General features: G+C 40.7%; 1 protein-coding gene across 1 annotated transcript in view; it reads right to left on the bottom strand.

The window, feature by feature from the left end:
* Positions 1-27,609, bottom strand: part of KIAA0319 (KIAA0319 ortholog) — a 54,191-nt gene that overhangs the window by 7,728 nt on the left and 18,854 nt on the right. The window contains 17 exon segments of the mRNA XM_050310093.1: positions 467-589; positions 1,503-1,645; positions 2,924-3,083; positions 4,230-4,368; positions 5,487-5,638; positions 7,503-7,651; positions 8,514-8,646; positions 9,990-10,113; positions 12,516-12,744; positions 14,519-14,651; positions 15,246-15,338; positions 15,874-15,961; positions 16,324-16,421; positions 17,087-17,191; positions 18,798-18,981; positions 26,621-26,746; positions 26,748-27,394. Of these exon segments, the coding sequence (XP_050166050.1) occupies positions 467-589; positions 1,503-1,645; positions 2,924-3,083; positions 4,230-4,368; positions 5,487-5,638; positions 7,503-7,651; positions 8,514-8,646; positions 9,990-10,113; positions 12,516-12,744; positions 14,519-14,651; positions 15,246-15,338; positions 15,874-15,961; positions 16,324-16,421; positions 17,087-17,191; positions 18,798-18,981; positions 26,621-26,746; positions 26,748-27,394 (2,826 nt within the window).

Below are 27,609 nucleotides of genomic sequence, written 5' to 3' on the forward strand. Positions count from 1 at the left end.
TCTAAAGGTCACAATACTGGTCAGTCCAGAACACTGATGTTTTCTTTGCTTAGATCAGATCACACTTTTGGCACAGAAGCATCAACCACTCACTCAGAGAATCTAAGTTGCTGTCTCTTTTACAGCTTTGCAACAATCCTACTCAAAAGCTTTGCAATGCCCATGTTATTCAACAATCCCTGCAACTGGCCCAAAATTCTTGCAAAATCTCTCTCCCCTTTTTAGGGGTTTAAATTTAAACCTTTAAAATATTTTAAATGCAGGCTACTACTGCCAAGACATTATAATTTCAAGAAATTATTCAAATATCTTTCTATAGAAAGGTACTGCTGGGCCGGAAAACAGAGACTGTTTTAGTCCTCCCTCAGTATCCACCTCCGAAGTACTCCCCATTCTGAGAGCAAATAATCAACAGTCACAAGACTACGAGTTACTCTTAAAATACATCCCACAACACCAAACTCACCACAATTACTCTCTCCATCATTTAGATAACGATGTATCAAGTTTTCCATCCATAGCTGGTAGCAAATGCAGCGCTTTGTTATGGGGTCACAGTGCCCATGTCCAGAGCATTTCAAAAGACAGGCTACGGACAAAAACCAAATCGTGGGTCACTTGTGTAAATGGACAACCTGTCATGCATCCTTTTTGGGCAAAAGAAGCAGTTCATTATAAGAAACCCCAGTGGCCTGTCTATATTTAAAATATTAATAATAATGGCCAGTCTTCGCGAGCGAAGATCCGGGGAAGGTCTTTCCACCTTCCAGCCTGCGCATTGGATTTTTTAGGTGAGACACAGTGTGCGCGGAACTGAGCCCACCCTTTAATCCTAAGGTTCATCTGCCGGGGCCAAGCGAGCTTGGACGGTGGCAGAGAGGTCCTTAGGACGTAGGTGGGTTGCCTTTAAGGGCTAACGAGCCCCACCTGCCCGGGAGTGGCCCTGACCGGGAATCGAACCCGGGTCTCCGCGGTGACAGCGCGGCGCCCTTACCACTAGACCACCAGGGGCTGCCATTTAAAATATTAGAAGGCTAGGTTATAACACAGCAGTCACCCAATCATTCTGCCTGATACATGCAGACAAGAACAAGTTAGGTTACCACCCTATTTACTGAACACTATAAGCTCTGAAGGAACCAGAGACATGAAACATATCTATATCATGGCTATATTAAATTTTGCCCATCTTCCAAGAAAAGATGTTATGTAAAGTATCCTTATCCTCATTCCCCAGGCCTTCCTGATGCAGACTAGATTAAGAGGTACTTTTGCCTGCTGTCACAGATGATGTCTTTTAAAAGAACACAAGCAACTGGGACCAGTTTTCCACAAATCAAGACACATCTTAAGTATTGTCTTCAACATCATCTTTTGGAAAGCTACACTCAAGCCCAGACACCAAAGAACAGACAGAAGGCTTTCATGCACTTTTTCCAGGTGCTGCATTAGCCAAAATGCATGCAAAGTTCCAAGATGAGCCAGCATGATCCAAAACATACCAGCCGTGTCAACTCGCAGGACTTTAAAAAGCAGAAAGTCAGCCTTCTGTTTCAAGAGCTGCACGTGCAGAGTTCTTGAGACATCTGATGCCTTGATCACCGTGGAAGGATGCCCGTTCTGCACATAGAACACAACTGAGGTGCTGCAGAAAGAAGGTGATGATGGCTGTCAAAGGTCATTTTTGTCAGGCATTCAGTAATAAAGTATAAACACATATAGCCTTTAGTTTTGTTTTTTTCTGGAAACTAAATATCATCACTGATAAAGATTTGGGAATTCTGTCCATGGATCAGTCAACTCCATTCAAACGACACGGACTTCATTCTGAGCTTGGAGCACCAGCAGTTCTTTGGCTTCTCAGTTTCATAGAAGAAATGTGAGGGCAACAGCAAATGTAATTCCCCTCCTGGTCTTCCTGACTTCTGCTTTAAGAAGTACATACACATTTGTTTTCTCCACCCTCACGAAGAACCTATCACAAAGTGCTCTGAAGCAATTTCACTAACTTGAGGAAACTGAATTAAATAGGAGAGAATGCTCAGAAGCAAGAGATACAGAGACTTCATATGGAAGCCCTCCTCCCCCATCATCCACAGCTTTTAAGTTGGGTGGCGTTGATCTCATCCTTTATCAGACACTTCAGGGAACATTTTAATTTAGAAAGCTGTTTTTAAAAATATCATAGCTATAAATGCTAGATTTTCCTAACTGTGTTTTTCAATTTTAAGAGGTTCCCTGAGAGCTAAATAAACACCAAAATGAGCTTTAAATTGCCAAGTAGATAACAGGAAGCTGTAAGGGTAACTCATATCAACATTGGGTTCTGTGGACATGCACAGCCATCTCGAGCTCTCTACAGCAAGTAGAGGGGGTATTTCCACTTCAAAGTAAAACACCACATGTAGGAGTACCCACTGGGGAGTTTCCTCTGCAAAAAAATGGATTTTCATTACCAGTTACCTGGGAAAATGTTTATAAAATATTAACAGTATCAAAACCTTGGCAAAGAAGTAGAAACAGATCAAACAGAGTTGGAAACATATTTTGAAATACAATACTTGCTTCACCATGAGAAAGTCTCTCTGTTTTGCTCTGTCCAGAATTTGGAAAAAATAGTAGCACTGTAAGGAACAAAGACACTGAAATATATATCCATGCACTTTCTCTAAAGTTAAAATAAAAATATCTATACAGAAAAATTTTGAGTTTTTTTTAAACAAAGTATTTCAGTTCTAGACCTCCACAGAGTTTATTTCATCAATTTTCTACTGCAGAAGAAATTCATCTTTGAAAGTACATTCTGTTGAGAAGTACAGCATTTTTTGTCATCTTAGAAAAGGTTATTTTGCAAATAATTATGAAGTGTGAAAGAGGCAAAGAAAATCACAAATCTTTCTGGCACAGCAGGATATCTTTGTACCTTATATCTGAGTAGGCTTGTATCTTCTGAACTTTGATATCTGAATCCAAAACATTCAGCAATACAGCCAGCTGTCTCACCAGAGTGTCCTTCTGCTGTTCGCTCAGCTGTCCCACTCCAACCTGCAGAATCAGCTCCACCAGACCACTCCTCCTGGGATCTAACAGAAGAAGAACATACTATTCTTTCAGAGCCAGATATTTCAGTACCAACTGAAGACAACATGCAGTACTTGAAAGTATTTATTAATACTGTATTTTCCTGTATAAGACCTGTATCCCTGAAAAGCCAACTCTTTCATGTTCTTTAGAAAGTACTTAACCTATATTGTCACATTCCCTATGAAACAAACCCGTCTCATAAATCGAAATAAGTACTTCAGGGTGCACTTCAGTTCAGCATTTACATATTTCTGTGCAGAATAGCGAATTCTATTCCCCTAAATGCTACCATCTTAAAAGTCAGAGGTAAGCACTACATGGGTTTATTACCAAGTTCCCTGCTACTTATTTACTACTGGTTATCACCCAGGAAAAGAGAGCCAAAGATGAACTTGCATGTCTGAGGATGGCAAATTCGAGAAATATCAGATATGTTTACCCTTACAAACTGAGGGTTCTGTTAAATAGTACTTGGACTTCTAGAGTGCCTTGCAAAGAAAAGAAACTTCACAGTTACCAATGAGAATCATGAGCCAATTATTATGACTGCATTCAACAATAAAGTGAGGAACAGAAAATCACAGCACAGGAGTCAGACAACAAAGAAAACTGAAGCTTCAATTTCCATCAGATACCTATTTATCCTGCATTTGAAAACAAGTCTATAAAACAAGCAATATCAAACCATGAAAAGACAGTTTACAACTCCCTAACATTCTTTTGTCCTTCAGGAGGAAAGAAGAAAAACAAACATAAAGCCACACTTTCAATCATCAAACACACAACTGCAGCATTTGTACCTAGACTTAATGTTTAGCTTTCATCTCTTTCTACTGGCCAAACTGACAAACAGTCAGAAAAAAAAAAAAATCTACAATGAATGAAGAATAAAAGCCTAATGAAAATATTAACTAGAAAGTATAATTTTTATGTACTGATGCTTCCACTAAGGCGGTTGTAGCAGTTAGGAATCCCTAACATGTCATCTTCTAACACGCTCGGGCCTATTCAGAGAACAATAAGAAGGTAGGAAGAGAGAGACCTGTTTGCTTTGAGAGAATCTTGCCAACATCTAAATAAGTAAGTGAAAAGGAGAACAAAGATGTGGTATTCACAACGTATCGATGACCTTTTAATTGTCATACCAGGCCGCACTTCAACAGTTGCTGAATCAACATCTGAGTCTCCTTTAGCATCCGTCACTTTCAGATGGAAAATATAGGTTCCTTCCACCAGATTAGTTAGCTGCAGTACTGCCTCGTGGTCTGAGCCGTGGATCACATCCTGCAAAAAAAAGGTACTGGAATAATTACTCTCATAGGGAAAGCTGCAGGTTTGACTATCAAGTTGGCTATCTGGTATGACAGTGTGAGTTCTTGCTTTGACATTTGGGACAAATGTGACCCACTCCTAGTTTATATAGCAGAGTAAGGACAACTTGGAAGTGAAAGTTAGTGAGGATGTCTGCACAGCATGGATATTTTCATTAAAAATACCCCAGAAAGAACAGCTGACAATCAGAAGAACTCATTTGCTTGAAAATCCGAGACACTTACATTATTATTTCTCTATTTTATTCCAGTATCCTTAGTTCTGCTTTCTTAACTCTTAATTCCCTTTCCTTAGAGTATTTTCAACTATCAACTCTGCCAGCTATATTTAAGCTAAACCTCTTCATTTTTTACACCCTCATGTGAATTGCCTCTGGAAGCTTTGTTTGGATTTTGCTGTTTCTCCTCTCTCAGCACTTGCTGATTTTCCAGTATCTTCCTAAGTGCAAAGAGCCGTCCATGACACTTTGTGAGATAGGGAAAACAAGTCATCCTAGGTTTAGTAGGACATTTAATTTATCATGAGGTATTTCTGCTTTCTGCCTCTCTCAGAGAGCAGACTCCTCTGCCCTAATGACCCAGGCTATTCACCATGGTCTGCCAGTAAGGTATCTACACATCTAGTGCCAAATACCATTTTTATCTTAAACTGCAAGTTTTACCTCATCTGATAGCAGACATGATCCCTTAGTCTTAATCATTACTTCCTGTTCTCTCAGATCCTTACTCCTCTGGAACAGCTGGATTTCAGATGATTTTTCTCTCTAACACATTAGCTTTATACTATCACAATTACTCTAAGAGAGACACAGCTTTATTCTTCTGTCTCCACTCTTCCCCAACTAAGTCTACACTGCTGCAGTGTTCTTCCTTAGCTATCATATTCTCTAGCTGTACTGAAAATATCACAACCCCTTTGAACCACAGCATTACAGAAGCAGGGGAGACAAACCAGAAACAGACACCATACATCACAGCATCTTACGAGTCACACCTGCTCTCCTGGCTGCAACGACACTACATGCATAAAAAAAGCTGAATTTGATTCATTACAACCCTCGAGATACTTACCCCAGCTGCTGGGCTTTGACCATCCCGAATCCACAAATATGACACAATTCCCTGGTCATCAGCAGACCTTGAGCCATCCAGGGTAACAGAGTTATTTGGAAGCACGAGAATATGTTTCCCACCAGCATGTGCCCGGGGTGGACTGTTGTTTTCTAGCCACAAAAATAGCGGAGGATAAAGGTTTGCTTTCAAAACATGAGAAATGTGACCTGTCATTGCCAATACACCCACACTCTAATTCTTTACCTGATGATTACAGAAAATAACAACACAACCTCATGCTAAATCTACAGGGGAAGGATGAGTGGGTATACAAAATTTGGCTTCAGGATTATTACAGTCTAGCAAAAACAGAGCTGCACCATGAGATGAAAGACCTTTTTCAAAAAGAATTGTGGAATATTCTATTTACAGTCTCACAATAATTTAAACATCAGATCTCAGTCAAGCAAAAAAATTTTCCACCTACTTAGAAACATGGCCCAGCATGAGATCACCATGCTGGGATCTTTTCATCTGGAGAATCACTTATTACCCAGTAGAAGCTTGTGCAAGAACTTGTATCTTCATAATGCCTGTATTTAGGCAGTCAGGAAATTTAAGGGTAAATCTAGTTCTCACTGCTTACCACTAGTAGTGAAATCAAGGCACACAATGGGTACATGGCAAAAAAAAAAAAAAAAAAGCCAAAGAAACAGAAACATTCTCTCTTCCCAGAAACCAAACATCACTGACTTTTCTTTAAAACACAACTGCTAAGACAGAGATCCAGCAACCTGTGGGGCTGAGTGAAATACCTCACTGGACATAATTAGTTGGAGATAAATAATTCAGTATTGAGCAGATCTCAAGGGCACTGGCTATAACTCTATTCTTTAGAACAGCAGAGAGTTTTCTGTGATACAAGGGATCTTGTCTCTGTCAAATAAAAGCAGTTGACTAAACTTGGTTATTGGAAAACTAAGTATTTTTAATATTGAACCTGTGACTGTAGACAAAACATACTGTGGCTACACTTCACAGCACAAATGAGACCATAAAACACATTTGGGCAGAGCTGTTGCCATGTCTTTCTAATTAAACACCTAACTAAAACTCTGAAATGGTTCAAGCAATGATGCATATGGGTAAAACAAAGTCTGGCTTCTCAAAGAAGCACAGGGGTCAGGGCAATCCCAAGCTCAAGTCCAAGTAGTTCAAAATGATCCAGCAATGTCCACTTGCAGCTCAGAAAGCCATCCATATTCTGGGCTACTGCTGAAGTCACCACAACCCCAGAAGTGTTCAAGGCCAGGCTGAACAGGGCTTTGAACAACCTGGTCTAGTGGAAGGTGTCCCAGCCCACGGCAGGGTGGTTGGGACTAGATGACCTTTATGGTCCCTTCCAACCCAAAATAGTCTATGATTCTATCATTATTCTGAAGCCTTTTCCACAGCATGCATGTTGGGGAAAAAAGCCAACCAAACACACAAAGACTCCAAATCACCAAAACCCCACACCACAGTAGCTGTTTCCCTCTACAGAAAAAGAAAATACAACAACAAAAAACCAAAGCAACAAATAGGTCTCTTAATACTAAATTTTTATGTGGAAATTGATTCATTGAGATGTCGCTTCTTGGAGGTTACTTCAAAGCCACAGTAAAACTGCTTTTCTGCTCAAAGTTTAACTTCAAAAATAAAATAAAAGCATATCTTCTTAATGATGTAGACATACCACTGTCAACAATATTAATCTGAAACATTTTTATTACAACTAATTTTTCATATATTGAACTTCAAAAAAATCTTGCAGCAAACAAAACTAATTCTGGCAGTCACTTACAATACTACTTTATTACAGAACAGCAGACAAGTCTTACTGAACACCCCTGAAATGTGACAACAAAGATATTAATAACTTTATGTTCTGATTTCCTTTATGTTCTGTAAGCAATTGAATTAACTGGCAAGTTGCCCACCACATCCTAAGAAGCAGCAAACAAGTTTGAAGGCTTACCTGCCTTCAAGGCTTACCTTCCTTCACGGTTATAGACAGCACAGATGCACTGCTTAAGCCCTGTTGGTCTTTCACGGTCAACCTGAAGCGATAGGTACCAACTTGAAGACCAGTCACAGTTGCTATTGCTTTGTCATCATTTTCCATCTGTACAGAGCTTGGTCCACTGAAACAAAAAAAGAAAAATAATCCTGCACAGCCAGCCAAACCATTTGTTCAGCAGCACTGCTCATGCCATTTGCTGTTATCTTATAGCACTGATGGCTAAAGAACTATATGAGACATGAGTTTAGTTTAGAGAATGCATAAATGCATTTTTTTAAAGGCATTCAAAGCACCCAAGCACCACATGCCCAGTTATTAAAAGAGTAGAAAATGCACCCCAGAAGTTCAGTCTCACCACTGTACTATTCCATGGAGCATGCAAATGATATTGCTCTAAGAGCCACTCACAGTGTGTACTGGCTGCCAGCAAACCTCTTCCTGTACCAGGTATAATGCCTGCATGAGCTAATAGCTTGTCCTTTTATTAAGGATCAGTTAGATTTGCACATAAACATACAAACTTTTTAAAAACATTTTCAATCATCATTCAAGACTGCTTTAGTCATCCATTACTGAAAGTTCAGGGTGAACTGACTGTCAATTTACTTTATTATTCAATTAACAAGTAACTGAGAAACCCTGGTTCTAAGCACTAATGGGAAAACTCCACATATTACAGGAGGGTAAACAATTCTGCTACTTCCTTTTTAAATAGGAGACACAGACAGTTCCTGTCACTTTCTCTTAATTTTATAAAAGTAGGCTTCAAAATGACACATTGCAGAACATACACAGAGGCTGTCTAAGCTTTTCAAGATGAACTTAAAATTACTGTTTCTCACTCTATTACCACCCAAGTAGGAAGGTCCTGAAAGCAATTCTCAAACAGTGCATCACCCGACACAATTGCATAAGAGGCCCTAAACCAAAGCACTTTCACTTCATTCTCTATTTTACTGGAGAGTAGTAAAATCTCTAGATACCTGATATTTTCCCAATGATAGAAGACAATGCCTTGGTCATCTTGACTTTTGCTTCCATCCAGTGTAGCACTTTCTACTGGGAAGGTCAATTCTTTGTCAGGGCCAGCCACTGCTACTGGAGGACTGTTATTTTCTGCAAAATAATATTTAGTGTATGGTATTTGCTAGGCAGTCACTGGCAAACCTTTCCAATCAGAGGGAAGATTTTACACATAATATTTTATTTAAAAATTGCTATATTGGCTCTAAAAGCACAAATCACAAGTATAACATGCACAAGCCAGCAGGTAGGAGAGATCAGCTTTGCAACAAGCCAAATACCACAGTAAATATTTCCCCTTTGCACTGCAGGCACAGTCAAACTCCCAAAAATTTTGCTGCATGCTCAATGCCTTATATGAAATGCTACATAACAGGAGTGGCGGGGTATTCTCATGGTCCTACTGCTTCATCCCTTTCAAAACCTCCTACATGGTTCTTTGCCCTCAAAGAAGATACTGACCTGTGTTTTCTGCTGCTCAAGGTCAGTATGATGCCACTAAGCTAATCCCAGTTCAGAGCCTTTGAGGATTTAGTGCAAAAACACATAACCTGTTATTCTGATTTAAGCCTCTGCTTTTGTGGCATGGTAAAACTGGCAATGTTGCCACTTTCCTGGGTATTTATCTGCCCTTAGGCCTGACTTCAGCAACAGCATCTTTCTAGCTGCACACTATAACAGGTATTACAGGCACCACCACACACTGTACTTCCAAATCATGTCCTTGATTTCTGCAGTAAATGCCCACTGTAAACTTGTGCCAGAAGGGATCATCTACAAAAAAGATATTTATTAAGCAACAAGAAGAAGATAAAACATTGCCCCGTGGTGGAATGTGAAACCTTCACACTGGCAGAAAAAAAAACTTTGGATGTAGTAGGCAAACACATTACAAAAAGAAAAGGTATTAAAAAAAATAATCTCATGAGGCCCGGACCATTTGGGCTCATTCATCTCTGGGTTCCCAAACCTAAAGAAGTATGCGAAAGATGCAGCTTTTGAAAACTCCTTGCTTTACACTTTTTCCTAGAAAACTCAATGTAATTCTGGTGAGAATTCAAATCACACAAGGACTCTAGCACAAGAATCGCAAAGCAGTAAGAAAACTGAGCAAAGCACTGATTGATACTCTAAACAGCTTTCAAAATGGATTTTGTAGGACATTAAACCAAAGAGATACAATTTAGCTTTTAGTAGCACTCAAACAGATCTCTGTGCAGGTTCCCTTACAAATGATCAGGCTGGTGTGAGTCCTCAGAATCACCACCTGGACTTTTATGATTCTACACTTGTTTTAACTGCCTGCTTTGACAGGGGTTGAAGAGTCCTTGATGCAGGGATACCAGACATCCCTGCAGTGTGGGGAGATGAGGCAGTGGAAAACAGTGTTCAGGCATTGGGCTGGCCCACTCCAGAGGTGCCTGCAGATGACTTACCAGGCTGCACAATCAGTGTGACCTCAGCCGTGGACCGCTGCCTCGCAGAGTCTGTGACAGTCAGCTGAAATGTGTAATCTCCTTCCTGCATTGCAGATAACTGGAGGTACGGCGTCCGCACTCCCTTCACAACGTTTACAAAGAGAAAGCATGAGATAAAACAGGAATGTTTTAAAGGATAAAGAAAGGTCTTACAGGGTAAATGTGAGGAAAAAAAATTGTTTTAATCCATAAATACGGTTTTTGAGCAAGGAGTTCAAGCACCTTGCAGACAAAGAGGAGGCTTAAAATTTGATGCACAGACAGATGCAATGTGTTCACCATTGCTACTGTCCCTAACAACCCAGAGAAATAACTATAGACAATAAATCCTAATTTCTCCTGCTGCTATAATTACTGCATTATTTCTGAACAACAATAGTTCTCAATTAGGAAATTAAACACTGATGAAAATTCCTATAGCTCATTGGATTTCCTTAGGGATATTTTAAAAACAAATATCATGACATTTGTTAAAATTTATAAAGATTGTTAAATGCAAAATCAGAACTGAACCCAGAAAGACAGCCTTATAGGAAAAAAACCCAAATCAAACAAGACAAATCTTTCCTGAATTTATTCTTCAAGAATATTAGCTGATATCTACATAAGCTCATAAAATGACCGGGCTCAGCTACAGGTCCTTTTTCTAACAAAATGAACATTTGTGGCATCTCTCATATGAGGAATAACAAATCACAATACAATTACGTTTGGGGCTTTTTTGGATAAAGCTGATAATGAAAACTAAGGGACTTGATAAACTATTAACTAGTCAGCATTTAACTCTAACAGTGGATACCACACCAGGGACCAGCATCCTCTGGAACAGGTCTAGAGAAGGTCCATGAAGACAGATCAGGGGTCTGGAGCACCTGTCCTATGAAAACAGGCTGAAAGAGTTGGGGTTGTTCAGCCTGGAGAAGAGAAGACCTTATAGCACCTTCCAGTACCTAAAGGGGGCTTACAAAAAGTAGGGAGAGGGACTTTTTATATAGGCAGATAGTGGCAGGACAAGAGGGAATGGCTTCAAACTGAAAGAGGGCAAGCTTAGCTTAGATATTTGAAGCAACTGTTTACTCAGTGTGGTGAAGCACTGGAACAGGTTGCCCAGAGAAGCTGTGGATGTCCCATCCCTGGAAGTGTTCAAGGCCAAGCTGGATGGGGCTTTGAGCAACCTGATCTAGTGGAGGGTGTCTCTTTCCTTGGCAGGAGGTTTGGAACTAGGTGATCTTCAAGGTCCCTTCCAACCCAAACCATTCTACAACTCTATGATCCTCAGCTTTAGGCACATGAAAAAGATTACTAGTCTGTTGAAAAAAACCCTGTAATGTGCACTTGTATTTCCACATTAAATACCCAATTAATCCACTGTATATCTCAAGCAGTCATTCCCTTCTTTCAGGAAGGTTGTTCGGAAGTTGAATATCTCTCAAAAATACAAGTTCAGTTTGCATGGATGCTTTTGGAAAGTTTTTTTTCCTTGGTGAATGAACATAAATAAGCCATTATGCTGCAAGTCCTTCCTTAATTATGTAATTGTCTCTACAGTATAGGCTTGCATCAATATTACTCCTTTCCTAAATAGATCTACAAAGCGATCTCTTTCCAGTTCTGAAGGTCTACAGCATTTGCCAACATAGCAGAAATCATGACTCCCATAAAAAATGGCTTCTCAGTTTCAGTTGGATTCATTATATTAATTACCTCAACTGCCTCCAGAGCCATAAGAATCTCCAACTTACTGAGTGTAAGTTGATTAAAAAATTTTATTAGCTTTTCTCAGATTAAAAAAAACCAAACCAGCAAGCCAACAAAAAACCCAAACAAAACCAAACCAAACAAAAAAAAAACCCCAAACAAAAACAAAATAAACAAAACAAAAACCCACACCCCCCCAAACAAACTAACAAAAAAACCCTACCAAAACCAGAAACCCTTCAGCCACGAAAATAAGGGAATAAATTCCATAAGCCCTCAATGGAATTCCATGTCTTAGCGAGCATAAAAACCCACCACAGAGCATGGCTACATAACACTGCTAAAAGGTCTTGCCATCTTTCATGTCAATTCAGAAAATTAGGTTTCCATTTGAGTTCTACTCTCTCCAGAAGAAAGCACTGTAAGAAAATTCTGACTACCCCCTCACTCTCTCACAACCAATTTTCAGTATGCCCAGCATGTAAGAAGATGGAAACCTGCAAAGATGGTTCAAGGACAGACAATGTGAACTTGACATATTTCTAAACCACCAGAGAACAAACAACAGTGTTTGTTTGGACCCACAGAATAAAAAAAATTATGATCAGGAATTAAAAGTAGTATCTAAAGTAAGAGCTGAATACATCTAAGAGGACAACAACAACAACAAAGAAGAGTAACATCATTCTAGATATTTCAGTGCTTCTGAGCAGTTACTTAGGTATGTGTTTGCTCATGTTAGAGGCAAAGAGTTTTCTAATGCTATGCAAGGAGAAATTGACATACCTGCATTGCTACAACCTTGCCTTTGCTTTTGGGACTGAGCGACCACTCGTAGCTGACAATCTCATGGTCGTCACTGCTCTGGTTTCCATTCAGCGTGATGAAGTTCTGGGGCAAGGTGACTGCCTGATTAGGTCCTGCATTAGCAATAGGTGGGTAATCCACTGGTTTGTTGACAGTCAGAAAAGCAATGGTGGAGTTCGCTGCTCCATCTGAATCAATCACTGTGAGTCTGCAGTAGAAAAGCAGTATCTGTTAAGATGGACTTCTGCCAAGATCTAAATTCAATGACTTATTTTTTCAGGTACTTTTTCAAACACTACGTAAACCAGAGACACTGATTAGATTATACGAACTTCTCCTTCAGACACACATATCCTCCAACTAGATAGGAAAGAAATTCAGAAAACTGTTTACAAATGGAGCTTTCAACCTCTGGGAAAAAAATAAAGCCTAGTTATTCTGGATCCCAGATGAAACCCTCTGCCTGTAGCCAATGGCAACTTCAATTTCAAACAGATTTCACTGCAAACTCTTTTAAAAACATATTCAGTAAAAACCAGATATTTCATTCATCAGCCATAGTGAAAAAGTCCCTGTCAACATATATAACTAGAACTGCTCTGGATGTTCAGAGGCTCTACTTATAGCACAGCAGCAGATCCTAACTTTGCATTTCTTCATGGCACATTATTACTAATTTTAACGGAGCTTAGTATCAACGTCAAGTCACAAAACTAAAAATGTACAAGGTGTAAAAAACCTCAAACATTACTGCCTCTCAGAAACACAAAACCAAATCATCTTAAAATGGGACTGTTGCAGACACTTGAAGGGGATGAAACCTGCCCTCCACAGTGTGGTAACTGACTAATCTCTAATCCACCTCTGTTCTGAAAACTGCATACAGCTTACCACATGGAAGGGAATTAAAGTGGGAACAAAATTAGCACTAATTCATTCTGTCATTAGGGAACACATACTTTTTGCAATGGGTGCACATCCATTCATATCAAGAGCACTGGATTTTGTTGACCAGTTAATTTCTTGTCAACTAGAACATACTGCTCTATTGCCTAAGTAAGTCAGCCTCCCTCAAAGGTGCAGAGATATAACAACTAATTTCTTAATTCCCTAGCTTTGGAACACACTTGAAAGTATTACTTGCAAGAAGGCTCTACCTTTTTTAATATGGAAAAAAATTCTGCTACTGTACAATACGGAATAATTCCAGTAAAAAACACAGAATGAAAGTAGAAGCTACAGAACTTTTGGTGAAGCTTTGGCAAACCCCAGCATTTAATGGCTTCAACATTCTGTTGATGCTACACTGACACGCAAGATATTGACTGGTAGCCAAAGAACCCAAGCTGGGTCAGTGGGAAGTCTGCCTTTGTGAAGACTAGGCTTTAAGTTAAAAAGTTCAGAAAAGGGACTCTGATTTTAATTAAGCACCCCAAACCACAAACATTGCTTCCATTGTTTGGACAAAACCCAGCTTCAGCAGTGCATAAATAGAGGAAACCAGTAGCAGAGCAAAGGCTTTTATGAAGAACAGAATGAGTCTCAGTAAAATCAGCACATAACAATGTCTTGTGAGGATCAGTCTGCCAATATTATTCTGTCTGCCACCACCCTTCAGGGGATGACTTTCACACCCTCACTGCATAATTTCATCTCAGGGCACCAGCTATCCTCTAAGCTGGGGAAAAAAGTAATGAAAAGAGTTTTGTCACAGCTGTTATTACTGGAAGTGGGAGGTATTTAATTTACATAACATCGTCCTGAAATATATCACTATGCTGGTATCACAAAACCACTGCAAGCACTTTTTCATAAAACTGCTCCCTAAGTCTCTCCTCTGTGCAAAATGAAGGGTAACAGCACGAAGAAGAAAAATGAAATTTTCTGTCTGAGGAAGCAGATACGAGCATAAAGGGAAACAAACATTTAGCTGACATCACAAAAATAGTTAAAGACCCAAAGGAAAGCATCTGTGCAGGTACCTGAAAGTGTAGTTTCCAGGAACAAGGTTAGACAAGTGCAAGACAGGTGTGTCAGCAGATGCCTTCTGCTCGCGCAAGGGACCTTTAATTTCCTCCCAGTGGTAACTCACTATCTTCATATCATCTATACTTTCTACATTCATTAAAGAAAAACACATCAGTTTCTTGTAGCAATTGCTGAAATGAATACTAAAGTCTTTCATGCACTCATCTCTAACTGATTTTCTACAACTGTCTCTTCAACTATATTTGAAAAGGCTTCATGAACCACAGATTCGAAGTTACCTTTGGTATGATTTTTCTGAACATTTTTTCCATACACATGAATAATAATAATAAAAAGTCTCAGACTTTGCACATCCCAACTTGTCTGCTTTCAGTAATTATGAATATAATTACAACATCTCATCACACCTGATGTGACAGCTCTCTACTAAGACCCCAGCTGTACTGGCACAGAAAAAGCTGTAAGGGTAGCTGCTGTTTGGATGTAGCAGCCCCTGACACACCGCATCTCAATCTCCAAGTGGAAGGCTGCATTTTATTATTTTTTAAATTTATGAAAATAATTTATAATTGAACTTAAGTCCCCAAAATAAATCATGATTCATCAGGGAACTTCTGAGAAGAGTGAGAAGAAGGAATTCCACTTATAATTGCCAAACAATAATGTTGTAACTGTATATTAAAAATACAGGATATAAGCACAGGATGGTCCAGTACATACGACTGCCATCGATGAAGGTGGAAGTTGTAGGCAAGGAAACTTCTTGTACTTTGGGGGAAGCAACAGCAACAGGCGGCTGGTTAACTCTGAGGGCTGTAAGAAAGACAGGAGAAGAATGAAAAGTATTAGTGAGAGCCCAGGCAAAACAAATATTAAGTTTACAGATCAATACTCCCCAGTGATTAAATCTAGATCAGACAGCTTTTCAGCAGCATCTGCTGTCCTTTTTGGACAAGGGAGAGAAAAGGTTACTGAATTGCACTGTGCTGACACAGCAGTCTTCCCCTGCAGCCACTTCTAACGGGTATAATTCATGCACTGTAATTTGCAGATAGAGCCAGATCAGTGCCTAACTGCTGTACTGGAGAAGGAATCACAAAAGGTGGCATGATGCTATCTTGGGCTTTGCCTGAGGAGGGTGAAAGACCAGAAAGCACTTAAACACAGCGAGCAAACTGCTTAGCTCCACTTTCTTAAAACCCTTTACAGACACCAAGATATGAAACATGTTAGCATGACTGGACTGCCAGATGTCCTTGACAAACAGTAACAGATATGTATGAGGAGATAAGTATGCTATACAACTACTTGTGTTGAAAAATTTAATTATTTCAGCCAACTGACTTACCTGGTTTGACTGTGACATTTACAAAACCTTCACCAAAGGCATTTTCCCCAGAAACTGTCACTTTGAAGGCATAAAGTCCAACTGATAACTGAGACAAACATGGAGTAAATTGGGTTACATATTGAATTATCCAAAAGTAGTATGTATAAATCTGACAATCACATTGTAAACAGAGAAAAATCTTGGTATCTGAATCCTCAAGCTACTTTTATAAAACACTAGTCACTGCCTGGAAGTGGGGAATATGAAGCAAACAGGAATTTTTCCTCTATTTAGAAAACTAATGGAGCACTCTAAAAAAGACACTTTTAATATCGCATGGATTTGGTGACACACACAAATGACTCGAGGTCATTTGAACTCCTTGAATCAAGGTACCTTTTCTCACAGGTTACAATTCTGTGAAAGGACCACACAGACACAATGAGCCTGAGCTTACAGCTCACTTACATGAGAGAGCTTCAAAGTCTGGCTGTGCCTGTGCTCCATTTCACCACCGTAGTCAGCAGGGTGGCTGATTAAGCTCCACTCATAGGTGTAGGCTGTTTCTAAGAGCAATAACACAGTGTAAGAGCAATCAGTTCTGCCTTCAAGATAAGAAAACAAAAGAAATCAAGTTCACCATCCATCAGATGAAATGCTACCGTAGGAAATCATGACTGTTACTGTTTAAACCTGTAAAATGAAGTAGTATGAATGCATATTAAATATTCAGTGTCTTGCGACTCGGTAAAGCAGCAAGGATGTAATGGACTTCACAAATATTCTTCACAAAAACCAGCTTCACATGAAGTAAACGTGTTTTACACAGCTACCTATGTAATAGGTACTAATTGCTGCTATAATTCAGAAGCTGGTAGTTTTAAGGTAAATGTTGCATTCAAAACTTACTTTCCCCATTTCCCTCCCACTTTACACCAAGATGCTATAAACTGGGCCACATCATCTTTTAGCAGAAACTACAGGCTCTTTATTGAGCACTCTCTGGCTAATGAGTTTAGGTTCCAAAAATAAAAGTCACTTAGAAAAATTCATCCTTAAAATCCAAAGGAGAAAATCCTCTCCGCAGTTGGAGTCACAAAAGAGGTAGTAGTTGGAAATGAGGAAAATTGTTTTGTCCTAAGGTACAGATGTTCACATAACTCAGAACTTGTCTGCATTTACAGGCTGGTAGTGTGTGCATCTCCTTGTACATCAAGGCTATTCAACTCACCTGTAGATGGTGGTGGGACAGCAAAGGCATTCAGTTCAACCTCATTTTTGGGTAGCATCACTTGTATGTTATCTCCAGCAGACACAATAAGTTCTTTTACTGTATCTAAGACAGAACAAATACATTATGTTATAACAGAAGGAACTGATATAAATTTAGTATCTTCAAATATTATTTGCAATGGATTAATTAAAGTTTGACAAAGACTCTATAGGGAACAAGCAAGAATAACAAAAAAAATCCTCAATACATAAGAAAATAATCTATTATAATCATAACTGTGGTTCCCTAATCTTCCACCAAACCACAGAACAAAGGTTCTCCAACAGCAACATTCACCAGTGTATAAACATCCAACTTACAAACTTGGAAGAGATGAGCAAGAGGCTACTCAGCAGTGGCAGCTGATGGGTCTAAAAATGGATGAGGTGAAGAGGTCACCCTGGCAGGACGCTCTCTGTCACTGTTAGTTAAATTTACCCAGGGCTCCACAACTGAGTTGCCCTAGACACCTGTAGAGTGGAAGTTAGCACTTGGACCTCCACATGAGAGGAGAATAACAAGGCTAGAAGAGGGTGATGACCAAAGGAGAGAAGGAGGAACTGCCATTGCCCTGAGAACACACAAACTTGAGGCAATCCCTGTATAAAGCAGTACCTACGGTGAGATTCATCACAACCTTCCCTTAAGCTTCTTCTTCCAAACTCCTTTTTGAGCCCTCTTCAACCTCCTCCCGTGAAGGAGGAGGAGCTGCCTAGTCAACAGTCAATGGTAAGGATGATCCATTGTCTTGGAGAGGAATCTCTTGTAGCTCATCTCTTCCTGTTACCTTCTACTGCTGTCCTGTCTGGCAGGTTGCAATTTGGCAGAGGGTGCCAAGAATGTCCCAAACCAGACTTGCTCTACCAGGAAGCAAAGGGCTTAGCTCTCGATATCCCTTGGAGCATCAGGAGACCAGAAAAACACACATTTGTGCTTTTCTGCTTCTTGTGGTCCTTCTAACCCTTTGTCAGGGTGTCCAGGGAAAACTCAGCAGGAGAAAGGAGATACTAACACACACAGAGAATTTAACATAGCTACAGGGGACACAGTGGTTAAACATCCTTTTCAAAATAAAAAAATTTGCTCTGCAGCTGGAAGTGTGATAAGCTTCCCCACAATTCTGAAACTGCAGCAAAACTTTCTTTTCCCAGGATGAGGAGGCCATATGCTCCCATGCTAAGGGCTAGGCTTCTCCACTACTGAGGGCTGAGCTTCCTCAGGTCCCATCTATGTTGCTGCATGTTATCTGACAACTATAGATAGTGGGAAGCCTACTGGAGAGTTTCTGAGAGAGATCAATGTTCTGAAGTCACACAAAAATAACTGTATGGCTAGAAGAGACTATTCTGAAACCCCAGAAAGTCTCAGGTATTGCTCACCAACTATAAAAATTAACCCATTTAAAAAGAGGCTCTTAATCTCCACTTTTTACTTCGCTTTATTTGCTCAAGTTGCAATTTTCCATTAGTGATGGACTTGGTCAGAGTTTTGCCACAGAATTAACTTGCTCAAGGTCTGGGGTTTGCAGTGTTACCACAGGTCTACAGGATTATGTACCATCTGGATAAAGAACAAGCTCATACTAACAACCTGACAGCAGTAAAGCCACCCCCACCTGCAGTCCAGCCTGTGGGTACAGCTCAGATCTCCAGCTATGTTGAAACATTACCTGCTTCAGCAGCAGTAGCGGGTGGCATGAACTGCTGCATGGGCTCAGATGGCACAGTACTAGTGGGAAGTAGCGTGATCCCACCTTCAGTGACGTTCTCTGGGGACACTGTGGGAGTCTGGGTTTTCTCTGACACACCTGGGAAAAAATCCAATTTATCTGAAGAAGAGGAAGGTGTAGCAGCCTGAAAAAATGAATTATAGGGAAAGAGTTGTCATATGTGAGACATGTTTCACATTCTTAGATTTAGAAGTATGCTGCTTTTCAATAGCATATAGGATGACCCTAGTGATTTATGTTACTAGGAGATTTTATTCATGTACAGAATATTTATTGAATGAGGACTGGTTTTTTGTTTGGTTGGGGTTTTTTTCCCGATCTTTTAAGAAATGCTAATAATTTTCCAAGTTTCAGATGCTGAACAGTGTAGGCTATAGTAATGAGGTAACCTGAAATACAACTAAGGCCATCAGTTCTCAAAATAAAATAAAAAAAATAGTAGGACAGGTCTAAATACAGTCATAAACCTTTAAAAATCAATAACAGAAAGTCCAAGTGGTATTATTGTCTTCATGTTGTACACACAAACATAACAGAATCCTTGTCTCTTACTACATCTGCTTAGAACAAACTTACTCAGCCCTTTTATCTCCTCACCAGTAATAAAACAACCTACATCTCTCTCCTTCAGTCACCAAGCAGTAGCGCTGTTCTCACTGCTCCACCTTGTTAGCAAATCGGAACTGCTGCAAACAAAACAGCAAGTTTGGCACGAATAACTCAGCACTGTGTGAGCCTTGCCTCCCAATGACACACCTCAATGGGCCAACAGTTTTTCCTTAATATACTCAAGACTTATTTCCGACCCAACAACTAGGGAAATGCATTTTTCCAGTTATGGCTGTGTGGAGCACATGAAGGCATAACACAGTGCTATTATTTGTACATAATCTATTAACTGAAGAATAGGATTGTGAAGGTTGGTAAAATGTACACTTGTATCACAACTGGCTGAGGCAGAAGGGGACGTCTAGATAGCCTAGTTCAGTCCCCTTCCCTAAAACAGGTTAGCTACTGCAGACTGCTCAGGACCAAGTCCAGTTGGGTTATGAGTATGTCCAAGTACAGAGAATCCACAACCTCTCTGAAAAACCTGTGTTTGACTATCCTCACAGGAAAAAAGATGGGTTTTAACGTTTAAACATAATTCCTTTGTATTTCAATTTGTGTCCATTGCCTCCACTGGACAGTGCTGAGAAGGGCCTGGCTCCATCTTCTTCACACCTGCCATAGTTATATATACACATTTGTAAGGTGCCCCTGAACCCTCTCTATTCAAGGCTGAACAGTCCCAGGTCTCTATTTCTCTTCATATTTCAGGCACTCTACTTTCACTCTGCAGTTGGCCTCCCCAGGAAATAAGAGCAGCTCTGCCTTGTGGACGGGAGGAAAAGCTCCCTGTGCAGCTAGGAATGTGAAAACAATGCCAGGGACTACTGCTTCCCAACCTGTGAGGAAACAGAGAACGTGGAAGTCATCTCTGCAACTCCATCTCTGCCTTGAACAACAGACAGAGAGAAGAGATCCCTGTGCAGCTGGGAGAGTGAGAGCAATGTCAGCAATTGTGGCTGACCTCTGTGTGAGGATGCTGAGGACCACATCAAGAGTTGCACCTTCAGATGAATCCATAATGCAGACAATGCATGCACCTCTGTGGTCACACCTTCAGCTCTGCTCGATATGCAGACAGTAAGAGGATCTCTGAGCAGGTGGGACACTGACAGCAGCATCAGGGACTGAAGCTCCCCTAAAGTAGTGCCTTCAGCACGCCAACCCTAGATCCTCAGCAGGAATCTCACCCTGGACAACATTATCATGCGCAGGGAGAGCTTCAAGCACATCCTGCCTCATATCCTGACAAAAGGTCTTCCCTCCAGACAGCTCTCCTTTACATAATTGCTCCATTCCACATCTTCCAGAAGGGTCTCTACCACACTTGGGCAAAACAAATTCCTTCCCTTCCAAATTTGAGGGCAATCCACTTTTCTGAGCTTCCTCTAGCTATTTTGCTCTCCTGACCCTTTGGCAATCCATCAGCTGAAAAGCACAGCTGAAAAGCAGCCATCTTGGCTTTGTAGGACAGATGGAGACAAAGTCACCTCAAACGTACCTTTCCAGGGACACTCTCTTCTGCAGTGGCACCAAACATCACTTCAGTCAGCAAGCCTAGGCAAGATGCTGCAGTCAGAAAAGGTGCCCTGTGGCACGTCACGTCTGAAGCAGTGTCACAGCCAAAAAGACAGCTTAAACTAAAAACATTAGCAGGCAGCAGACAACTGGGGCAGGGACAATATCAGAAATTGAGTTCTCAGGCAGAAACTATCACTGAGAAATTTGCTGGAGCAGATGTGGAAGGCAAGATTAAACAATTCCAGATGGAAAGTGAAAGGAGAAAGAAAGAAAAGAAGGATTCTTTCTGGGAGTGAGCAGGGTAGGCAGTTCTGTTGGTATGGGCTTTGTGGGTTGTTTGCTTTTACCCATTTGTACAGCCACTACTGCTTGCTACAAACACACCAACAGGGAGGGCCTACATCCTTCAGTTCTCAGGGTATGACTTGAGTGCGAATCTCTTGAGAATTCTAACAGAGGTTGAGAACACCCCCATAATCCAAAATGGGACACCCCCCCCCCAACAAAAACAACAACAAAAAGTGTCATGTAGTTTCCTGCAGCTCAAAGTTACACTGCAGGCAACAGTATTACACCAAAGAGGATCCTTTTCAACTTCTGGTCTCTGGCTGACCACATAGATCGGCTACCCTTTCCCCACCCCCACTCTGTGAATGTGAAGGATGAACCCTACCATGTTTCCTTACTCCATCCTGATCCTGCAGGGAACCCAACGTTCCCCCTCAAGGAAACATCTTCCTCAAGTACTCCTAAAGACAAGTGATCAGGACCCTGGAGAGTCAAGGGCTGCTAATGTAGCACTTCATAGGACTGCTTCCCCAGCAGCGATTCCTCCATGTCCCTCTGCACATAAGACTACTACTTAACTGCAGCACCATTTCCTCTTCCTCATTTATCTGCAAAACTTTATGGAAAGCAGCACTGTCAGCAATGAAACTCTGCTCTTGCACTGGTCTGCTTCTCACTGCTTCTCTGCATTCAACCACCTGTCTAATGATTTCATGCAAGTACGACCTCTAATTGTATAGTTGGGGCACTGCAAAAAGAGCAAACCATCATACAGTATGAGAGGGAGTGCAGATTTCAAGAAAAATCTACCTTTTTGACAGGCAAATCGAAATATTTAAACAGCTTTCAGAGGTTTTGTACATATCCTAGAGAACAAATCAATGCTTTTTTAACCAAACAGAACCATTTGGCATCTGAGGGCCTCGAAACTGAAACAAAGCCAAAATAATATATGAACATCTCTGATATTCAACTTCATTCTAGGTCTTAAATATCAATTCTTAAGGCAAGCCAATTAGACATTAAAAGGCTCACCATGACATAAGTCTGTCAGCCATCTTAAGGTTTCTTAGGTAGAGCTTTATGCATTTTGACTGCACCATTATTCCTGCAACTACAATAAGCTCAAGAAGCAAGTCAGGCCTAACCTACTGAACAAACGCTTGAAACACTGCAGCATCAACATAGCAGCAGCTAGAAATTAAGACCTGAAAAACCTTACAGACCTTAGCAGATCAGCAGCTAACTGGAAATTTTAAAAAGACGATTAAATACGTTACACTTCAGGGACGGGCAGCACTGCAGATTTCTGTTCTGGGCAGCTTGGCAGCACATAGTCTGTACAGATTTCTAAATGTATTCATGTTATTGAGCTGCTAGACGGTGACAGTCTGTAAGATCACTCTGAAGCCTGATGTAAAACCCAACAGTGAGGTTATTCAGTTAAATGACAAAAATTCTCTATCCAAGTCACATACAGAAATCCTTTGCACCTGACTGCGCTTATGGCAAGGATGGTCCAAGGGCACAGACTCTGGAGGTCTGTGCTTGGTTGGTCTCTCAGTTTAAAATCTGTTTCCAGGTCCTTGCTCAAAGAACACAGCACCTGAGGACACTGCATCCTGCTGACTACTGTGAAGGGAGGGAATCACATTTTTGCCACCCTGCTCTGTCTGGCTTGTCAAAACAGCTTTGTTTGGAAGCTGCAGAAGGGAGTGTGTCAGCACAGATCTGGGAGATACAGAACTGCAGTGGCAGAATTAAGAGGATGATTAGAAAACATTGTATAACATGTAATAAACAGGGTAATTAATTAAAGTTATTAACAAATATGATTTTAAGACCTTCACATTTTCATAGCGCTACAAAAAGACCACAGTTTGAGAGGTTGCTTGGATTATATGCCAATGATAAAACTATTTGGGGATATCTCACATTTTTATTCCAGTGTAAAAACTTAAGATTTCCTTTATAACAAAATTTGGTTTCCAAGAAAACTTTTTTTCAGAAGGAACCATATATATGTGCAGAACAATCCATATGAGATTTCTGCTTGCTGGAGAAAGAAACACATAAGAGGGAAAACCTATCACCAGAATTTGTCACCGTCCTTTTTCACCAGGGTCATAAGTAAAGTTTCCAAACCAGAAAAACTTGAAGCCATGCTGGAAATTTGTGTTAGCCATACTGGCAGGGTTTGGGTGGCAGAGGACTGGCTGCAGGGGTCACTCCTGTGGTTCCAGACAGTTTGGAAATGGACGGAAGCAAACCACCATGCACCAACACTGCAGCCACTCAAACATAGTTAAAAAAGGGCCACTGGGGGCAGGGGACACAGGAGGAGGTGGGGGGATGCACAACAGGAGACATGAGAGGGAACATCTGTAAATGAACACTATTGGGCACAGGGCCTGAGACACCCTCCTGGAAACAGGCACTTCATGCCACCTCCCAAAGAACTGCGGCACACAGAAAAGCCCATACCAGAGCAGATGAAACAAGTAAGAAGGAAGGAACAGCAACAGAAAAGAGAAATAAGCAATAAGTGGCAAAAAGGAAACTGCCATGCACTGACTCCAACCTCCTGTGCCACCTGTCATCTCACCAAAGAGACTGAGTGTAAACTGCAGTGAAAAGAAGGGGTGTGGAGACTAGGAAGGGAAGAAGACATGTCTGGACTGAAGTTGATTCTGGATAAGGCCAGGGAAAGGCTTGCTCATCATCTTCTTTTCTCTACAAATGTCTAAATTCCCACCTGGGAAACAAAGGCTGCACCTTTGCCCCTTCTGCTTCTCCAGATTCTTTCTTTACATTAATGGAGAGTCTTTAGAGTAATTTCTCCATACACGTCATGAACAGCTTCCAATGCTATCCCATCAATCCTCTTCTGCAGCTCTGCTCACTGAGCACTTCCTGATCACCTTCTAACTACAATTGTCTTACCAGATCCTCAGCATCACTACCAGCTGGGGCTAAAGACTGACCTAGGCTTGGAGTTTTATCCCTTCTACACTGAAAGAAGTAAGCTCATTCCTCGGCCTTTCTACTGGAATTTCAGTGGCTGTGTTAGCATAATATATATATTATATATATATTATATATTATTTATATATATATAATATTTTATATATATATTATATACTATAATTATACTTAGCTTAATATAAAGATCACACAAGAATGACTCTTCTGTGCCCCAATAAGAAATAGGTTTTTCTCCATTTCATTTTACAATAAACACCCATCTACACAGTCAGTGCATAAAGAGAAAGAAAAATCTTTCTATTCTGGCTGGGGTAGCAAAATCAAAGTAGAGATTTATAAAGTAGGCTTGACCATACATGTTATTACCGCTGCAGGATGTGAAATCTCAACTTTCATAAAATGGTAATCACATGATCCCTTAGAGACAGGGAACAAACTTGCTCAGTTCTGCCACATAGTTTAGGTGAACTCAAAGTTTCATGGCTTCCCTAAGGCAGAAGGCACAAGTAGTTCAGTCAGTAGAGATCCTGACAACTGTCTAAAGTTTAGCACAGTGCTAATGGGTCTTCCATTTGACAGCAAAATGCAATGGAGGCAAGGTTCAAGTCTTACTGCACGCCCACAGTGCACAAAGGTGGTGGTACATGGAGCTACCACAGGTTCTTGCTGTGGCTTAATTTCCAGCACACAGCACAGGCAGTAACTAAAAAATGCTGGTAAACTATAGTACAGCAGTGGTGGGATGTCCTAAATTTTAACTTTGCAAAAACAGTTCAGCTATTGCCCTTTGCTAGAACAAACTGCAACACTAGTGCATGACAGAATGTCACTCTAAATTTTGTTAGTAGGGACCATATACTTTGGCATTACACTCTTCATAAATACACTTATATATGTATGCATGCTAAGAAAAAAACAGTTTCTACCCCTCTCACCTAAACCCCTATATTCATTATGCTCATTTCAAGGTGTGCATGGTAGAAACTTTTTAAAACAAATCTCCCATCATCAACTCTGCTTGTAGAATGAGTACCCACTTTTCAACTTGCAACAGCACTTGATCTGCTATCAAATGTTCTTTCATACACATGAAGATGAGTTCTAATCTCTTCTCACTCGTGCCAATACAGTCCAGATCAAATTAGACAGTCAAAAAAGTCACTGGTTATCTTGAGCCTAAAGGAAGCAATCCTCAAAAAGCAACCTGCTGTCACGGACAATCTCCGCTGGGAGTCTTCCAAGCAGATCCTACAACAGGCCAAAGACTGCTCTACTAAAGCCCATGGTTGTGACCCGGCTTTCTAACTTATTCCTTCTCCTCTTAGGAGACAGAGCTTGTGAGAAGCTGCTAGAAGCTCCAGCCTCTGCTAGCTTTCCCCTCCCAGCTACAACAAGAACCCATTTTCCTCGTAACACTCCCAGATACCCCCAAAAACAGTTCTTAAAACATCTAAAAGATCTCAAAGCAGATCCCAGAAACTGCCACACCCCTAGGCTTCAATGGTATCCAAGTTAGACAGTATATAAACACTTGCTCTTTTCCTCACATACTTTTGCCATTTTAGCCATTCCCTCCAAGAATCTCAGTTGTCACAGATTTCCAGCAACTGTCTTATTAACTTGTATTTTTCTTCCCTACAGTAATGTCAATAAATTACAATTTTTACAGCAAGTGACAAGTAGCTGCTGGTTACAAAATCTGGTGGAATTTAGAGCAAGTCAGCTAACATTGCTTAATTTCCTCTTTCTGGCAGCAGTGTCAAACCCAGGGAATGTTGAATTTATAGCCTATTTCAACTTTTCAACTGATCCCACCCTGTTCTTAAGACACCAAGGCCCCTTTAGTCTCAACTGATCAAACCGGTTGGCATAAAAAGAGAACAGGTCCATCTTACTTAGGTATATATATTAAAGTATTTAATTTACTTTTCTTATTGTCACATATAAGTTCTTATTGAACTTATGTTTACTGGTCTTGGCCTTTGAATACTAGAGCATCCACTAGTATTGCCCTGCTAACTTCTTCCAATGAGTCACCATGGGTCAGAAGTGAAGATGACTGTAACACTATGACACCAGGTTCCAAGCTCACTCATTTGTACACTTCCAAGGAAATCCCATAGTGCCCCAAAAGGTGCTTTGCTCCTTATCATCTGATTAAAAAAAAAAATCCTTTGGTGATTTATTTGCCTATTAAGACAATCCTCTCCCCTTCACCCTTTTCTACACTGTAACAGGACTGTAAGTCATTTGAGTGTTGCAATATTACAAAGCAATAATCTAAGATTTTCAAAGATTTGAAAAACAAAACAATTGCCAAGTAGCCTCACTATACTCTGCCTGCTGAGGGGCAAACATACCTCTTTTTGCAAAGCATCATCAGGTTGTGCAAGAAGTTGAACAGCTGCTTCCCTTTCTAATGTCTTCCCAGGGAATGGTGTGATCTCCAGGAAGGATGACAACCCATCTATGGAGTGTTCAGCAACGAGAGTTCAATTCAGACATGTTTTTATTCAGAAGGCTTTCCACCTTCACAGCCTCCCCTTTCTTTTCAGCAAAATCTTCCTCATTATCTCCGTCATCACTTGTGGAAGTGTTGAAGCCATTTTCATCTGCCACCATCAGGCCCCAGTCAGCATAATCTGTGCTCTCCTTCTGCTCACGTTTGATGCCCACCTGAAATGGGTCTTCCTCCAATTCTTTATAATCATCGATGTATTCAGGTATCTCCTCAAGGCTGGGATCTTTGCCAAGCAGAGACAACTTCTTTAGGCTACTCAGTTCCTCAGACGGCTCATTCTGGTGTCTCACAGAGTGGACCATGCTTGGGATCACTTGCCCAAATCCTAGCAGTGAAGCTGGCCTCTCAGAAGGCCTCAGCACAAAAGTAAGATAGGATTTCACAGTTTCAATTTTTTTAGGTTTACAATTCTCTTCATGTTGGCAGTTCACGATGTAGCAACGTTGTTCAAACATCCAGGACAAGTCACAACCAGAGAGGTCACAACACGCTGCGATGCAGTCAGACACTGACACGGCATGAGGAACTCGCATAATTTTAGTGGTTTCTAAGTTGGGAGATATCACTGCACCTGAGTACGTGGCTCCTTCTCTGCACTGCTCACAACTGGAACCTGAAACAACACCACCAACATAAGGCACAGTACTACAACCAAGCCACAATATAGTTTACTGTGACCATAAATGGTTTATCACAGAAAACAAGATAAAGACAGGTGGTATCCTGGTTAAAAAAGCTCGTTTTCTTTCACTAACATCACTGCTCCCTTTTTTTTCATCATATCCCTTTGCAGTAGTATTTGTACTTTGGAGGATTTTTCAGTGCAGG

The sequence above is a fragment of the Myiozetetes cayanensis genome, unplaced genomic scaffold, assembly GCF_022539395.1.
Source record: "Myiozetetes cayanensis isolate MyiCay16 unplaced genomic scaffold, myiCay2020 scf1, whole genome shotgun sequence".
Taxonomy (NCBI): Eukaryota; Metazoa; Chordata; class Aves; order Passeriformes; family Tyrannidae; genus Myiozetetes; species Myiozetetes cayanensis.